The following is a 19,002-nucleotide window of genomic DNA, read 5'->3' on the forward strand; positions in this document are numbered from 1 at the left end:
TTGCATATTGGGGACCAAACCGATGCCCCCTCTGCTCCCACATGTCTCCCCCACTGCCCCCAGACTCAGGGCCGCCACCACCACTGGACTGGTGGAGTACCGCACCGGTGGGAACGGCAGAGGCGCAGTTACCAACGCCCCCAGACTTGTGCCCTTACAAGAAGCCGCCTCCATACGCACCCATGCCCCCCCCCCCACACCACTTCCTAACCATGGCTATATTAGCCGCCGAGTAATAATTGCTAAAATTCGGCAGCACCAGCCCACCCTCCCCCCGACTCCGCTCAAGCATTGCCCTCCTCACTCGCGGGGACTTGCCCCCCCACGCACGAAGCCTGCAATAACTTTATTGACCCGCGTAAAAAAGGACCGTGGGATGAAGATGGGGAGACATTGGAAAACTAATAGAAATCTCGGGTGGACCGTCATTTTCACCGTTTGAACTCTGCTGCCAGAGACAACGGGAGCGCATCCCATCTCCGGAAATCCTCCTTCGTCTGATCCACCAACCGGGCCAAGTTCAATTTATGTAGCCTGTCCCAATCCCTCGCCACTTGGATACCTAGGTACCTGAAATTGTCCCCTACCACTCTAAACGGCAGTTCCCCCAGTCGCCTCTCCTGACCCCCTCATCTGGACCGCAAACATCTCGCTGTTCCCCATATTAAGCTTATACCCCGAAAACCGGCCGAATTCCCCTGAAATTCCCATAATTTCTTCCATCCCCTCCATTGGATCTGAAACATACAAAAGCAGGTCGTCCGCATACAGCGAGACTCTGTGCTCCAACACCCCCCCCCCCCCCCCCCCCCCCCCCCGGACCAGCCCCTTCCAACCCTCGAGGCCCTCAGATCAATTGCCAGCGGCACTACAGCCAGCGCAAGCAACAGTGGGGAGAGGGGGCATCCCTGTCTCGTCCGCCAGTGCAGTCTAAAATAGTCCGAACTCGTCCTGTTCATCCGTACACTTGCCACAGGAGCCTGGTACAGCAACCTGACCCAGCCAATAAAGCCCCTCCCAAATCCGAACCGCTCCAGAACCTCCCATAAATACTCCCACTCAACCCAGTCAAAAGCTTTCTCCGCATCCATTGCGACCACTACCTCCACCTCCCTATTCTCCGGGGGCATCATGATCACGTTTCACAGCCTTCTTACATTGGCCACCAGCTGTCTGCCCGTAAAAAACCCCGTCTGATCCTCCGCAATAATGTCCGGTACACAGGCCTCAATCCTGGAGGACAACATTTTGGCCAACAGTTTGGCGTTATGTTCAACAGGGAAATCGGCCTGTAAGACCCACATAGCTCCGGGTCCTTGTTCCGTTTCAGGATAAGCGAAATCGTGGCCTGTGACATCGTCTGGGGCAGAACCCCTTTTTCCCTTGCCTCATTAAACACCATTATCAGCATCAGTCCCAATATCCCGGAGAACTTTTTATAGAACTCAACTGGGTACCCATCCAGTCCCGGTGCCTTACCCGACTGCATGGCCTTCAAGCCCTCCACTATCTCTTCCAACCCGATCGGGACCCCCAGCCCTTCTACCAGCTCCCTGTCCACCTTCGGGAAAGTCAGCCCCTCCAGGACGTGCCTCATCCCCTCCGGCCTCGCAGGGGGTTCTGACCTGTACAACCTGCTGTAAAAATCCCGGAACTCCTTACTCACCCCTGCCGAGTCCCCAACTAAGTTCCCATCCCCATCAATAACTTCCCCTATTTCTCTAGCCGCTTCCCTCTTTCTGAGCTGCTGTGCAAGCATCCTGCTGGCCTTCTCACCATGCCCGTATATCGCCCCCCCCTCGCCTTTCTGAGCTGTTCCACTGCCCAGTAACCTCATTTGAAGTCTACTTGTGACAATAAGCGATTTTCATTTCATTTAATTAAAAAGAAGTTTTGTAAAACTGTCAATACTTTAACAAGTGTTATACTATCCAAATTCTTTTTTTTAAAATTTAGAGTACCCAATAATTTTTCTCCAATTAAGGGGCAATTTAGCGTGGCCAATCCATCTACCCTGCACATCTTTGGGTTGTGGGGGTGAATGTGCAAACTCCACACAGACAGTGACCTGGGGCCAGGATTGAACCCGGATCCTCAGTGAGGCAGCAGTGCTAACCACTGCACCACCATGCAGCCCTTTATCCAAATTCTATAACATACCCTTTATTGAATACCCACAAAGGTGTTAAAACAATGCATATATGAGTGCATTGGTTGTATTACATACAGAATCCACAATGCAGTAATATACAAATAATAATAGCATCACACATTGCAATATTACACCCAAAATGAAACATCCATGGCATATAAATCTGATACATTAGAGTGAACACTCATATTGAGCAGAATATTCATCAGTACTATGTATCACACCGGACTCCACTGAAGGGAGATTTTCCAGGCACATTTGCCAGTATGTTGTACATGTCACTTTAGCATGGGACTGAAACCTTTTATCAGTATGAAAGGCACTGGTCCAGTGCAACACTCGGCTCATCTTAGCTTGTGGAGCATCCAGAGCTTAGATTTGATTCCTTCCATGTTCAAAAAGCTTGCTAAAATTTACTGACTATAGCTTGTAGGTGAAGAATGGCCACTGTGATCAGACAAAGGAGTGTTACAGGTGCTAATGTAGCTATACTAACCATGAACTCCAATACTTTAAGAAAAGGAGGCAACAGAAAACAATCACATGCTCGAATACAGTATTACACAGTTATATGTGAGAGCAGGAGGGGCAGCACACATTCTTCAATCTAGGCGTTCAGTTCAAGGTTTTCACTGTAGATTCATGCAGATTCTGTGTATAGCCATGAAGCTTTTCTGGTGAAAACATGCGGGGGAGAGAGAGCAGCTTCTTTCCTCTGGGCATCCAGGACTCCAACTGTCTTTCCCCTGGCTCTCTGAAAATCATCCCACTCAGGCAGGATCCAATCACCGCCTGTTACCGGGCAAAATACAGCCTTTTGGCCAATTCATTGGCCACCAGCCAACCAATTGAGCTGAGTCTCACCGATCTTTCGGGGGCTGAAAAGTCTGTGTTCTGCTGACATATGTTCATTAAGCATCATTGGATCAAAATGATAACAGCAAAAATAAAGAAAGGGAAAATAAGGGAATCAACTGGAAGGGCCCTTAAGGTTTACATCAAGGCAGCCAATTCTGAGGACATTGATTCTGTACCATGATGGGTACAAGATGCAAATGGGTAAACAAGCAAACGTTATTACAAATATCAAATTCTGTTTGCTGAGAGTTCAGTGTTTAAACCTTTTGTTTGTACCCTAGGCTTGCTGTATGTAATAGTGGAGTACGCAGCAAAAGGTAACTTGCGGGAATATCTCAGAGCCAGGCGGCCACCTGGCATGGATTACAACTTTTACATCACAAAAGTCCCTGAAGAACAGTTAACATTTAAAGATCTGGTGTCCAGTGCCTACCAAGTGGCAAGGGGCATGGAATATTTGGCATCTAAAAAGGTAAGTCACCAACTAATCTAGCTTTCCATGTGACATAATTGGATAGAGGTTTTTTAGGTAGCTTGTTTGGATGAGGCCCAGGTAGATTGTTCACTTAACTTGGAGTGGGTTTGGATATGAGTTTTGGCCTCTTGGGATCGATGAAAGGTCGTGTGAACTAAGCAATGTGGGAAGGGCACTGTCTCACTTTTCTCATGTTCTACAAGTAAGATGATGGTTCAAAAACAACATCCACCCCTCTCAAGCAAAGGGAAACACGGCTCACATTACAGTGACTTAGCAAGAGCAGCTATGAAGGGCGGGGATTGGATTTTCCAGGCTTGTCAGTTAGCTGTCCAGCATGATTTACATCTGACTGCTTAATGAAGGAGAGCTGCTAGACAGATATCTTAGACACTTGGACTGCAGATAAAACCATTGTTAAATGTGCCCAGTGAACAACACATTGAGCAGCAATGTGCTATGTTAAAGAGCATTCTCTCAAATAGGCACTATACTCTCTGTCTTTGTAACACTACATTGTGTCAGATTTTGTTCCTGTGCCACCCCTATACTTACCATCATTTGGAAGCTTGTACTGTGACACAGAGATGTGAATACACTATGTACATTGTTTTAATATATTTTACAGTGTATCCATCGTGACCTGGCAGCCAGGAATGTGTTGGTGACTGAAGACAATGTCATGAAAATTGCAGACTTTGGTCTGGCACGAGGTGTGAACAACATCGATTACTACAAGAAAACCACAAATGTAAGTTTCATAGTGCTCTGACAAGCACAGACGGGGCTGCACTTTTGCTGGAACTAGTTAAGCCCAACATACAATGAATCTACAAGCATAAGTCTACCCTTGTTGGACTCATTCTTCGGAAAGGCGAATCCATCAAGGACTGAAATGAGACAACTGGATTGGGAATTTTATCCAGAAAAGCCAGAAAATGGACTGGGGAGTGAAAAGGCATTTGAATTACTGAGGACTGAAACGATCAGATACTAAAGCGATTTTGAGCACAGAAGTAACCAACTTCAAGTGAGGTAGAAACAAAAAGACATTTCCCGCTAACTGGAGGATATTAGATAGACTCAATTTAACAGAATCAGTTTTACGGCCACCAATAACCTGAAGAGTAGTAAGTAATCTTACTTCAAAATGTTATCAAAGCACATTCATTATTGATGCCACCCCAGACATGCAGGTCAATTATGCTGCCCTCAAGCCCAGCTGAGATCAGGACACACATCCTGGCCGCTCTGGGATCTCCGAAATATGTAAACTTTGATTTAATTCTAATTACTTAAATGCAGTCCCCATAACTTTGGGAAGTGTTGGAGCACTAATAAAATCACATTCACATCAGAAAGGGGAAAAAAAGCAAATTAAATAAATACAGTATTGAACAACGGTTCCTGTGCAAATATTTCATTGTAATATTTGAACCCTGATGCCTGATACCATGACTGACACTTATTATTGATGTTAATGTGAAAGTACAGTGAGTTTGTCTAAAGGGGATATTAAGCTGACTGATGGTGACTTTGATGTTTCATTTCAGGGTCGCTTGCCAGTAAAGTGGATGGCGCCAGAGGCCTTGTTTGACAGAGTGTACACACACCAAAGTGACGTGTAAGTACTGATCATGTTTAAGTGCCCTTAAGTATTGTATTTCCCCTCGCTCAGTCTGAAAAGGCTGTACTGAATGTAAGAAAGTTAGTCCAGATGACTGACAGGAGCCTGCCAATGCTGCATTATTACTCCCTGCACTGAGTGGATTGACAAGTTAGACATTCTGTCAAAATATTAATACACTTTACAGATGGAGGCACCGATTTAACTTTGAACATAATTTATTCTGGATGTGATAAACTTTGCAGAATGTTTTGCAGTAGAAGGGACTATTTCAAGATGCCATGTCATGTAGGTATGAGTGTTAACCATGTTATAAGTGTTGCTAAAATGAGACGAGCTGGACAGTCAGGCTGCTGTCTGCTTATTGCACGTGTTAATCTAGAGGAGAAAGAATGATCTGAGCCAGCTGCCATCTCTCATTCAGCAGGCAAGCTGGGATAGTCGGAATCATCCAATATCTGTCATGCTTTATCCTGTAGGGGGGGAAAGGGGGCAGTTCAGACTATGTGCTCTCTGTCATATCAACAGTTAGGAAGGTGAAGAGTTCTGAGTCACTACTACAGATAGTAGAAGCTGTGCCTGCGCCTAACAACAAGAAGCAAGAAAAATGGTAGAGTGCAGAGGCAGTACGGAAGAGATAATCGTATGGAACATGTTAAGGATTTAGAAAGAGTTAACACAGAATATTACTTTCAATTAATCTGTAAAACGACAGCTCGGGGATATAGCTTCCAACTAGCGGAAGGTACTTTTAATTATAAAGCAAGAATTGACTTCTACAAAGAGGTAAATAGCTGGATGAATACAGATGGAACAAATGGCTTCCTTTCTCATCTGTAATTACCTTGTGATTCTCTGAAATAAATAGTTTTATTTTAATTTGCACTGAATTATGAACAGTGTGATTTATCCAGACTTGCTGTATGAAAGGAAAATTGCACCTGGTGCCATTCTTAACATTTCCAAGAAATATACTGTGCCTCATTTGTAAATTCTTTCAATCACAATGCTGATGACGATTCCCTTGAATGTTTGCAAGTAATTAGACAACAGAATGAATGCGTGGTTTGTTCCCAATGCAGATGGTCATTTGGAGTCTTGATGTGGGAGATCTTCACGCTTGGCGGCTCCCCTTATCCAGGAATCCCTGTGGAGGAGCTCTTCAAACTTCTCAAGGAGGGCCATCGAATGGACAAACCATCCAACTGTACACATGAGCTGTAAGTGACTCAACAGCATTGTATTTGGTTTTACATATAAGCTTTCTAAACTTTTCTTTACCGTTTTCAACTATTAGTTTTTGTTAAAAAAATGCTGATTCTGCAATCATAGCATTCTCTGTGAACGCTGCTCCCTTGTGAGTGTGAAATTGACTGTTAATGGCAGAAAGAAAAGGAGGGAAAACTTAAGGTATATGTTTATAATACACCCGTAGTAACATTGTTAAGGTCCCTAGAACAACTGAATGTAACAGGAGAAATACAGTAGGTAGTTACAAACAGAACTCCATTGTAACCAAATGCCTTTGTACTTTCAACATGTTGAGGCAGCAACTATAGTCTTATGAAGACTTAAAAGGCACGCCCTGATAAATGTTCTGTACAGGATTTGTAGAGGCATCTTCAACAGGGCTGACTGTGTGTGTAATGGGATATCTGTGCGGCTGAAAAATGTAGTTACATCATTGGAACCAATGCTATGGAAGCTGGAGCAGCTGAAAACTCGGGCACAGCACTTCCCAGCTATCCTAACAGCAGTCATCTTGAGGCAGTCTGACATTCCTGCGTCTTTGGGCTACCACAACAAACTAGAGACTGGAGCTGTGACAAGGGACATCATGGGGCGAAATTCTCCCCCAACGGCGCGATGTCCGCTGACTGGCGCCAAAAACGCCGCCAATCAGACGGGCATCGCGCCGGCCCAAAGGTGCGGAATGCTCCGCATCTTTGGGGGCCGAGCCCCAACATTGAGGGGCTAGGCCGACGCCGAGGGATTTCCGCCCCGCCAGCTGGCGGAAATGGCGTTTGTTGCCCCGCCAACTGGCGGAAATGGCGTTTGGTGCCCCGCCAGCTGGTGCGGAAATGCGGCGCATGCGCGGGAGCATCAGCGGCCGCCGACAGTTTCCCGCGCATGCGCAATGGGGAGAGTCTCTTCCGCCTCCGCCATGGTGGAGGCCGTGGCGGAGGCGGAAGGGAAAGAGTGCCCCCACGGCACAGGCCCGCCCGCGGATCGGTGGGCCCCGATCGCGGGCCAGGCCACTGTGGGGGCACCCCCCGGGGTCAGATCGCCCCGCGCCCCCCCCAGGACCCCGGAGCCCGCCCACGCCGCCTGGTCCCGCCGGTAAATACCAGCTTTGATTTACGCCGGCGGGACAGGCAATTTCTGGGCGGGACTTCGGCCCATCCGGGCCGGAGAATTGAGCGGGGGGTCCCGCCAACCGGCGCGGCCCGATTCCCGCCCCCGCCCAATCTCCGGTACCGGAGACTTCGGCGGGGGCGGGATTCACGGCGGCCAACGGCCATTCTCCGACCCGGCGGGGGGGTCGGAGAATGACGCCCCTGATAACCAACTGGCTCATGAGTCTCCTTGGCCACCTGACCACAAGGAACATATGGAGCACACCTTCAGTTTCCTGAAGCGATGATTTCGCTGCCTGGCTCTCTCAGGGGGGGAGCCCTCTGGTACACAATAATGTGGGTGTCAAAGTTCATGGTGGTCTCCTGTGACCTAAATCGCCTCAGTTGCATTAGTGTGCAGTCCATGCTATTCAGCATTTGGATGTCGGTTCAGGGGAACAAGGAGGTGGAGGCAGGGAGTGAGCATCTGGGATCCCTTCAGTCCAGACAGCTTGTCCATGAATAACTACTGAGACTCTGGTTTTCCTAAAATCTCATCCCCACATAACTATTTCCCAGCTTTTCATTTGTTTTCTGCAGACCGTGTGTGATTTGTGTAAAACTATTGTCATTGGATCCTAAAAATTATATTTCTCTCTTTCAGGTATTTGCTGATGAGGGAGTGCTGGCACGCAGTGTCTTCTCAGAGACCAACCTTCAAACAGCTGGTGGCAGAACTTGACAAAGTATTGACTTCAATATCAGATGAGGTTAGTGTATGTCATAGCACATATGCCATAATTTCTCTCCGAGGCAGTTTTTTCCTCTGTGCATCCTACTGCACCAAAACTAAAAGTCTTTTACAGTATCACTCCAAGCCATATACCACCCTGACTTAAGAATAGATCATCGTTCCTGGTTCAAAGTTCTGGAACTCCCTACCTATGGATGTACCTGCAGACTGAAGCAATTCAGAAAGTAGCACCTTCTCATATGGCAAATAGGGTTCAACAGAAAATTGCAGATCTTGCCAGTAATTCCGTTGAACAAATAGAAGGAGAAAGGTCCAGTTGTTCCCAAACCATCTCATTAACCCAACAGATAGGAATTTTTTATTTAAAAAAAATAAATTTAGAGTACCCAATCCATTTTTTCTAATTAAGGGGCAATTTAGCGTGACCAATCCACCTACCCTGCACATCTTTGGGTTGTGGGGGCAAAACCCACGCAGACATGGGGAGAATGTGCAAACTCCACACGGACAGTGACCCAGAGCAGGGATTGGACCTGGGACCTTGGTGTCGTGAGGCAGCTGTGCTAACCACTATGCCACCGTGCTGCCCTTCCAACAGATAGGAATGATGTCACTCTAGTGATAATTAATATGATTGACAGCTTTGTTTGCAGTAGAGTAAATCGTCCCTGAAATGCTAGCTAACCACCCCAGAAGCGACTTTTATCTGATTCTCTTTAAGGTAGATGATAGGAGAATTTTACATTCTGGAGTTCAAACGCAGTTGTGTGTTCAGGGTAAGATCCTGGCATGGATAGAGGATTGGCTGACTGGCAGAAGGCAGAGAGTGGGAATAAAGGGTCTTTTTCAGGATGGCAGCTGGTGACTAGTGGTGTGCCTCAGGGGTCGGTGCTGGGACCACAACTTTTCACAATATACATTAATGATCTGGAAGAAGGAACTAAAGGCACTATTGCTAACTTTGCAGATGATACAAAGATGTGTAGAGGGACAGATAGTATTGAGGAAGCAAGGGGGCTGCAGAAGGATTTGGACAAGCTAGGAGAGCGGGCAATGAAGTGGCAAATGAAATACAGTGTGGAAAAGTGTGAGGTTATGCACTTTGGAAAGAGGAATTTAGGCATAGACTATTTTCTAAATGGGGAAATGCTTGGGAAATCAGAAACACAAAGGGACTTGGGAGTCCTTGTTCATGATTCTCTTAAGGTTAACGTGCAGGTTCAGTCGGCAGTTAAGAAGGCAAATGCAATGTTAGCATTCATGTCAAGAGGGCGAGAATAGAAGACGAGGGATGTACTTCAGAGGTTGTTTAAGGCTCTGGTCAGACCCCATTTGGAGTATTGTGAGCAGTTTTGGGACCCGTATCTAAGGAAGGACATGCTGGCCTTGGAGAGGTCCAGAGGAGGTTCACAAGAATGATCCCTGGAATGAAGAGCTTGTCTTATGAGGGACGGTTGAGGACTCTGGGCCTGTACTCGTTGGAGTTTAGACGGATGAGGGGAGATCTTATTGAAGCTTATAGGATACTGCGAGGCCTGGATAGAGTGGACATGGAGAGGATGTTTCAACTTGTAGGAAAAACTAGAACCAGAGGACACCATCTCAGACTAAAGGGGCGATCCTTTAAAACAGAAATGAGGAGAAATTTCTTCAGCGAGAGGGTGGTGAATCTGTGGAACTCTTTGCCGCAGAAGGCTGTGGAGGCCAATTCACTGAGTGTCTTTAAGGCAGAGATAGATAGATTCTTGATTAATAAGGGGATCAGGGGTTATGGGGAGAAGGCAGGAGAATGGGGATGGGAAAATATCAACAATGCTTGAATGACGGAGCGGACTCGATCGGCCGAGTGGCCTAATTCTGCTCCTATGTCTTATGGTCTTATAGTTGTGGGTGGGATATTCGGCGTGATTCCTGCTGGGCAGCAGTGTGGGTCAACAAATGTGATTGCCCGCCCACCTTTGAGTTCATTAATTGTGCATTCATCTTGGCAAATTTTGTGGCAGAGCAGGCAGGAAGTCACCCACTCCACCGTTAGCTTATTGGGTTGAAGGTCCTGGTGCCATATGTAAATAACATATGGATAAACATTCACTCACTACAGACCAGGAGTTCCGCGCCTCTCCACCAGAGAACTTGCTGCTGCAGCTCACACTGGAGAAGCTCCCAGATGTGAGCAACCACATCCTGAGACAGTACGATGGCACCTCCTGCCTTGCCTTTCACTCATCTCTAGATAAAAGCACCACCCCCGATGCACCCAAGGTCAGGCCAGTGCTCACTGTTGCATTGAACCATGTTTACCAGCCTCAAGAACTTATGGAGAACCCACTGCCACTTGTTGCTCAGGCCCTTGTTCCTCATGGTCCTGTGCCAATCGGTGGTGGACCCCCCTTTTCCTTATCTGGATGAGAGCCATTACCAAGACAGGGTTGCCTGCAGCCTGATTATTGAAGCTTTAATGGATGTGTGAATGAATACATTAAATGAATATGTACTTTACAGGTTTCCCTCCATCTCAAAGCCAAAAAGCAAGAGCTGAGCCCTTTAGTTGGCCTTCACCTAGATATAGCATCCCCACACACCCTTTCCAGGTAAAGAACATTCTGAAGGAGCAGAATTAGGTGTTCCTCCCATTCCTACACGGATGTGCATGGAGATATTGCCCTTTGACCAGGCTGATGAGAGCCATTTATAAGAACCCTTATATGGACACTTTTCTGCATGTTCCCATTACTGTGGAAACCCCATAGATAGATCATTGCCTAGGCAGTATAGAAAGGCTAACCGCACAATCCTTTATCAGCCATGATCATTCATCCAGAAGGATAGGGGTTTGGCATCACGAGTTGCTCACCCTCCACCAGCCGTGCCCCTTGGAGGCATTCCACCTCCCTCTCTCGCTTCATCACTGTCTATGACTGCAACCGACAGCAAATGGCACAGAATGAACAGCAACCCCATGCCTGCCTGGGATCTCAATGTTATGAGTTATGAGACCTGTGAGTCTGGAACAAACTTGTTGCAATGTGGGCTTCACCACTGACAGGAGATCACAATAGAGCATCTTTGACATCCAGTTGCTTCATAATTATTAGGATGTCCCTTTAGTCAGTTACTTGTACTGACCTTGAACTCCGCCCGCCAGAAAATACCTCCCTCACACCTAAAGGGATCTCATTGGTTGATTAACCAGTGAGGTTGACATGGTCAATTTGGCAAAATGGTGTACATCACCGTTCAAACTCACTCCACCATCTTCTACCCTCCCCCTGTCACCCACCAACTTTCCCGCTCACCATTTACGCAAACAATATCACCATTTCTCTGCCTTCTATCTTCTGTCACCCTTGAACCTCCCACCGTTACCCTGAATCCTATCACAATCCACCCCCACAAGCCTTTCCTCCCTTCAGAGCCAACATCTGTTACCATCCCAAAGCCCGCCCTGACCGGCCCCCTTCCTTGGAAAGAGCACCATACTTAAGCCCACGCCTCCAGCCTATTCCCGTAACCCAGTAACCCCACCAAACCTTTTTGGACACTAAGGGCAATTTAGCATGGCCAATCCACCTAACCTGCACATCTTTGGACTGTGGGAGGAAACTGGAGAACCCGGAAGAAATCCACACAGACACGGGGATAATGTGCAGACTCCGCACAGACAGTGCCCCAAGCCGGGAATCGAATCTGGGCCCCTGGAGCTGTGATGCAACAGTGCTAACCACTGGGCTACCATGCCGCCCCAGTTGTTAAACTGTTAAAGTCAGTGTAATAACCAACTACACATTCCAGTTCCCTTGTTACCGATAAAAAAATCATTACAGTTAGGTGAAAGTCCAATGATAACTTTGCTCTTGACATATACTGTATTTTGTAAATAATTGTGTTGTAAAGTAAGTGTGTCTGAATTTTCTCCCTCAACAGTATTTGGATCTCTCCACTCCGTTTGAGCAGTATTCTCCCCTGTGTGAAGACAGCAACAGTACATGCTCTTCTAACGACTCTGTCTTTGCCCATGAGCCTTTGCCTGGTAACCCTTGCTTAATTAACTACCATGACTGTAACACGAGAATCAGGACTTGAGAGATATGTCATTCCGCAACTCTCGGCTCGATAACGTTACTTTCCCCTGAAATTTACCAAGGTGGTACTGTGGGGGTGGTTCCAAACTGGATGGAAACAGAATTTCCTTAAGATCTGCTTCTTCCTGAAAGTTATGAAATATCCTTTTTGCAGAAGAAAATCCTATTACACAGCGTGGCTATGTAAAACTATTAAGTTCATCATTGATTCTGACATAAAATTCTTGCCACTTGAGATTGATAATTTGAACAACGAAAACCATATTTGAATGGAGAGAAGCTCTTGTGTATTCAGGCATGGGATCAATCAATGGAGTTCTGTGCTTTATCCTTTACGGCGATCATCATGATTTTGAGCTTCGCTTCAAGACCCTAATAAAGGACCTGCTGCAGCACAGCATGTTGACCTATGGCAGTGAAGAAGCAAAAACGTAGCTACACCAGAGACATATAGAGAATTTACCTGGAATGGGAAATACACCTAGACTAGAAGAATCTGAAAAGCAATTAAGATCAAGGATTCCACTTGCAAAGAATCAAACAGTGAAAAAAGTTAATTTACTGAGCAGAAATCTTACCACATGCTTCGACCTCTTTGTGATTCATCGCAAACTTCAATGACTGGAACAGATCAAGTGAAAGTGGGTTAACATGACATTCCTGGATTAACATTCCCAATAAAAAAGATCACCTCTATCTTATTCATTAACAACATTACAGTTGTATTGCCCTGTACATGCAACCCCGATCAGATGGTATTACATACGGGCTGGCTCGTTTCCGAGAACAGTCTGCTCTGAAGATCCAATGACTGAACTCACCACAAAATGTTCATGGGACAAATTGTGTGTCCAGTTCAAATTTACTTGTTTTTTAAATGTTTGAGTTAAAAAATAATAGATTTGAAGCTTCAAACATGATTGGTGGCATGATGGTATGATCATTTATCCAACTGCTTCGCTATATTCACCTTAGCCTTCAAGCACAGTGATCAGTCTCGCAAGATCTGTTACCATAGCATATCTCCTTTGTAGAAAATTTAATTAATTTTTTTGTGTGAACAGAACATCTGAAAACAGCTGGTCCAGCTGTTTGTTACACCATTTACCCAGATAATCATCACTTTACTGTATTAAAGCTTGCAGAAAACTGTAAAATAGAAAAATATTTGTATCTGAAATTTTTCTTTAAGTAGCATATCCAAACTTATTGGCAGTCATACTTCCTTTTCTGGTTATTAGTTTCAATGTTTTTACGGTCCAGAATTATTTACAGTAGCTATTGGAGCCATATGTGGAAAAGAACATTTGGGTTTTCTGTTTCTTTTCTTGTGAGTAAGACTCCCTTTTTTTGTTGTTTGTCCATGTCCTGGTCTCTTATTCCATACACAAACAGTTGCTGAGAGACATAAGAACAACCAGCTTCAAGGGCAAAAAAATGAGTAGTTCTCATTCCAATTTTGCCTTTCACCTGCTGTGGGAACTTTGCACCACACACTTAGGTAGCTCATATTGGCAATTTGGGGGAAGGTTCAGTGGGGGGAGGGGGGGGGGGGGGAAGAGAAATTGCAGCAAATAATCCATAATCTGTTGGTTCAGGGTCCAGAGGAATAGGGTCAATACTCCAATACACTTCAGCTGTGAAGTTTTGCTTCCTTGGCATTCTTAGAGACAATGGGATGCAGGAATGTTGACAGCTTGCTTGTATCGCGGATACTGTCTCTTCAGGGAGCTTTACCACTATGGTAATCATGCTGCCAGTGGCCATCGCTGAGGTAGAAACCATAATAAAAATAATGCGACTGTTAGGATGCTAAGCTGTTGGTGTTTGTCAAATTCGTATGTTATTTTAAAGTCAGTTATTGAGGTGCCAAAACTCAGTGGCTGATGAGAACCTAACTCTGCTGCAGTATTTGTAAATAGAGTGCCTTCCGACCTAAAATGAAAGAGACTTTAGCATTATGGGTACAAATATGACCTTGGGACCTTGTACCATGTGACTAACAGAGTCATCCACAATGCCTGACTTGTGCTGCCCTTCTATCAATTTCATTTTGTGTAAATAAGATTGAATTGACTGTAGCTGTACAGATTGTCTTATATTGGCATGTTTATTGCAAACAAATTGTTGCCTTTTTTATAAATTATTTTTTCAGAAAATGGTACTACAATGAAGGTGCTTTTCGTCAACAATAAACTGAAGAGTTCTGAGATATACAGTTGGCAGGGCAGGGATTTACAATAATTATGCATTTTACTATGCACAATTTTACCAACAGGCAAAAGAGGCTGCAGCACAAAACTGAAAGCTTCTCCCCTCTTGTCCATTTTGTTGCTGGAGGTTCCTCTTGAACATTTGAACATTTCAGCAGCAACGACGCTTAATAACAACGAACCCTGGTTCTTTCCTGTTCTTTCCCCTATGTTTTTTTCTTCCTATTGAAGATGCTTGTTGCTTCAAAACCGGCTGTGAACTGATATAGTTCAAGTGAAATGGTAAGAAGCTGGAACAGCACTTAAAGTCAGCTGAGATGAAACAAAATCAAGCGTGTCAAACACCAGTCCTGCGCACATTCTCCCTTGAGCTAGCAGGACTGAGGTCCTCATCGGGGAAGCAGGATTGCATGTTCCACCCTGAACTGGGGGGGGGGGGTGGTCACCTTAGTGTCGGGAGTAATTGAGTATTGGACTAAAAGAGGTAACCGTGACCTAGAGACTGGATTGGTGGCACAAAGAAGAATGGCTACATACATTTCTCCATGATTCATAGAAGCCAATTTGTTTAAATCACCTTTCAACCACATCAAATCTTTGATTTCTTTTACCGAGCTAATTTTCTCCTCTCCCCTCATTCATTCCCTTGAAATTGGTTCAACTAATTAATAAAAACATCAGAAATAGGAGCAGGAGATTGCCATTTGGCCCCTCAAACCTATTCCACCGTTCAATAGGCTCATGGCTGATCCTCTACTTCAACTCCACTTTCCTATCTTATCCCCGCAGACATACTTGCTGTACCATAAAAACTAGGGATTGAACATGATCTGAAGCTTCCAGTTACTGACCAGATAGAATCACTGAGTTTTTTTTTCAAGTCTGTTCAATAGAGGATTCATGATTTCATTGTCCTAAATTGAGATTATTTTCTTGTCGAAGAACAGTACAGGGTAAGACTAAACCGAGAGAGGGAAGGATCATTGAGCTATGGAATAATATTGGTTTACTAGCTCGGAGGTATTTATACCTCTCAAATCTTGGCTTTTTCCAGTTCAAAACTTAAACAGAATTAATAAATGAGCTTCATTGAGTCGATGGGAAGGATTTTCACATGAACCTCATAAACGGAGGGGCCTTCATGCTGGACAGCACATCTGGTTGATAATGCTAGTACTTTTGCTTGGGTTTATCATGATACTGTGCCCTGCCCTTACCGAGGATGATGTCAAAGAATGAATGTACCCTAGTCTTACCAAGACTGGTGCCAGTCAATTACCAATTCATTTTTTAAAACATCTATGTTGTGAATATACCAACAACATTTGGAAATTATGACAAGGTATATTGGGAGAAAGGATCAGCAGTTAAAGAAATAATGTCATTATGAGCCTATATTTTTGTACTACCTTGAATGGAATTGCAGGCTGATTATTGCATAAAAATAACAATCCATATATTAGATTAATTTTATCAGTAATATTGTTTAAATATTAACTATATTGTAAGTGATTTGTACACAGGAATACTTCTACAATTTCTTTGAGTGTCCTTGCATTTCTAAAAGCACACAGCAGGGTTTCACATCTGGGTCACCGCAGAACATGGTGAAGAATTATTCAGAATCACTGGCCTCAAAACTGCGAATTCTGATATCAAATTGTGAATGTACGTAACACCTAATATATGATAGAAAACAACCTATTTCCTGTACACAGCGCATAATCCCATGTCACAAATACCAATAAACTCAACATTAAAGCTCTGATTCACACATGTCCACGGTGACAGCGTCTTGTATAAAACAATGTTATAATCATAATCTTTGTTATTGTCACAAGTAGGCTTACATTAACACTGCAATTAAGTTATCCCCTAGTCACCACACTCCGGCGCCTGCTCGGGTACACTGAGGGAGAATTCAGAATGTCCAATTCACCTAACAACCATGTCATTCGGGACTTGTGGGAGGAAACCGGAGCACCCGGAGGAAACGCATGCAGACACGGGGCGAACATGCAGACTCCGCACTGACAATGACCCAAGCAGGGAATCGAACCTGGGACCCTGGTGCTGTGAAGCAACAGTGCTAGCCACTATGCTACCATGCATTCCCTTATTAATGCACACATGCCCTTATACTCAACTGCACAAATAATACAATGTCCTTGCATACATATTGTGCACCATATAGGTGACAGTAGTTACAACAGTTATTTCCAAACCATGTGGTGTTCTGTCTGAGTCCCAGGTTAACTTGTCACTTAAATCCCCTGCTGCTACTTCCAGGTGCAGTGATTGAGACATCCATATCAGCCAATTTCAGAATATTGCGTGAGGGGATCCCATCAGGGGCAGAGTGAAGGAGGCTGATTGTCCAGCTACAATTCGATAAAAAAAATACATAAATGTAAATTTCTCCCAACTAAAACAGTTTAGCTCAAAGTCGGTGAGTTGATTCATTGATGGAAACATTCCAGAAAATTAGTAACGTTTCAATCAACTTGTAAAATTAAAATATGTTTTTACAATTCACAGAATTACATTTAATTTATTGATTTTTATGAAAGAAATTATATATGTTAGTTGAAATGTTTGAAGGCTTTGCCTTCCCTGAAATTGTTTTTGAAGAGATTTGAAGGCCTGCTTCACAGCAGCAACCTGTCACTTGCTGTATTTTCAGAGTTACATAGACAATTGAAATCAATTAGAACCAATTAAGTAATGCCTGCCTTTTTCAACATTGATTTAATCAGTGGAACAATTTCCTACTCTATCCTGTTGTATGTAAAAGGTCATTGAACCAGACTGACCTTTTGAACCCTGTCTGTGTATGTATCCATTCAATAATAAACTGTCCAGTTTTACGGCCAAATAAAGACATTTTAAGATGAAATCAGCTTTGTGTTGTTTGTCTCTTCCTTTGCAGAAGAAATCCCAGTCTGGCAGAATAATTAAAAAGTAAAAACATCCCAAGACACTCCACAGAGACATAAGAATTAAATGGAGGTTGAGCAAATAAAGTTGGGGGAGAGGTGTTAGCAACTTAATCTCAAAGGAGTGGTCAAGTAATTAAGTCATGATGTGGAGATGCCAGCGTTGGACTGGGTTGGGCACAGTAAGAAGACTTACAACACCAGGTTAAAGTCCAACAGGTTTGTTTCGAATCACTAGCTTTCGGAGCACAGCTCCTTCCTCAGGTGAATGAAGAGGTGGGTTCCAGAAACATACATATAGACAATAGTCAATGATGCAAGATGATACTTTAAATGCGAGTCTTTGCAGGTAATTGAGTCTTTACAGGTCCAGACGGAGCAACTGGAGAGGGGGATAATCACAGATTAAAGAGGTGTGACTTGTCTCAAGCCAACTTCTTTGAGGCTATGCCCAGGGTGATGGGATTGAGATGGAGCCGTGCCCATCTGTGGTGTTCTTCGGGGTGTCAGAGCACCCAGAGCTCTGGACAAAGAAGTGGGCAGATGCCCTGGCCTTTGCCTCACTAATCAAGGGACAATAATTTGATTCTCTTATTGCAGCTGTCATTGACTAGCACTTGTGTGGTGCAAATGTTACTTGCCACTTGTCAGCCCAAGCCTGGCTATTGTGCTGTTCTTGCTGCATTTACACATAGACTGTTTCAGTTCTGAGGAGTTGTAAATGGTGCTGAACATAGTTCAATCACCAGTGAGCATCCCTGCATCTAACCTTATGTTGGAAGGAAGATCATTTATAAAGCAGCTGATGATGGTTGGGCTTCGGGCACTACCCTGAGGAACCCCTGCAATGATGTCCTGGGATTGAGATGACTGACCTCCAACAACCACAACCATCATCCTGTGTGCTGGGTATGACCTAATTTAGGCTCCAACACTAATACCTGTGGCACACTACTTGCCAAACCCAATGACCCAATTATGTCTACTCTCAATCTCCTGTTAATAAATCCCCTATCCATTAAGATGTTACCCCCTACAGCATGAGTTTTTATATTTTGCAGAGAAACCTTTGAGGTTGTTATTTTGGTATATAGGATCAGATCCCTATATTCGGTTACGACCAGACCCCCGACCCCCGCGATCTATAATAAAATAATAAAGTGCATTCACTTGCCTTTATTGTTGTAAATAAAGAGATGTACAAAACTTTTCATGAACAAAAAAAATTGTATGATCCTGAGCTTGACTGCCAAGCCAGGAAAGATTATATGAAATGTTGTGATTTTTGTTGTATGATTAGGGAAGATAGAATAAGGGAATGTTTAGCGAGGGTAGGATATTAAGGATAAATTAGAGGTTCCAAGTTTATTATTTGGTAATGCATGTCCCTGTCTGACATAGCGCCCTTAGAATTGTTAGTTAAAAGTTTTTGTGCATTGCTATGGTCAGTGCAGAGGCCATGTAGGAGGTGTTCCCCCCCCCCCCCCCCCCCCCCCCGGTCAGGGAATGGAAAGTAACAAATTGATATGATCCTTCACGCTTCGCGTTAGGATCACAAGGAGGGAATGT

The 19,002-nt window shown here is 44.5% G+C and overlaps 1 protein-coding gene across 3 annotated transcripts in view; it reads left to right on the forward strand.

Annotated features, from left to right (window-relative positions):
- Positions 1 to 17,393, forward strand: part of LOC140426820 (fibroblast growth factor receptor 4-like) — an 88,404-nt gene extending 71,011 nt beyond the window's left edge. For all 3 annotated transcript variants that reach the window (XM_072512037.1, XM_072512035.1, XM_072512036.1), the window contains 6 exons: positions 3,292 to 3,482; positions 4,114 to 4,236; positions 5,039 to 5,109; positions 6,195 to 6,332; positions 8,113 to 8,218; positions 12,127 to 17,393. In XM_072512037.1, coding sequence (XP_072368138.1) covers positions 3,292 to 3,482; positions 4,114 to 4,236; positions 5,039 to 5,109; positions 6,195 to 6,332; positions 8,113 to 8,218; positions 12,127 to 12,285 — 788 coding nt within the window. In that variant the 3' untranslated portion in view covers positions 12,286 to 17,393. The remainder of the gene's footprint in view (positions 1 to 3,291; positions 3,483 to 4,113; positions 4,237 to 5,038; positions 5,110 to 6,194; positions 6,333 to 8,112; positions 8,219 to 12,126) is intronic.
- Positions 17,394 to 19,002: the final 1,609 nt, after the last annotated feature.

The sequence above is a fragment of the Scyliorhinus torazame genome, chromosome 7, assembly GCF_047496885.1.
Source record: "Scyliorhinus torazame isolate Kashiwa2021f chromosome 7, sScyTor2.1, whole genome shotgun sequence".
Classification (NCBI taxonomy): Eukaryota; Metazoa; Chordata; class Chondrichthyes; order Carcharhiniformes; family Scyliorhinidae; genus Scyliorhinus; species Scyliorhinus torazame.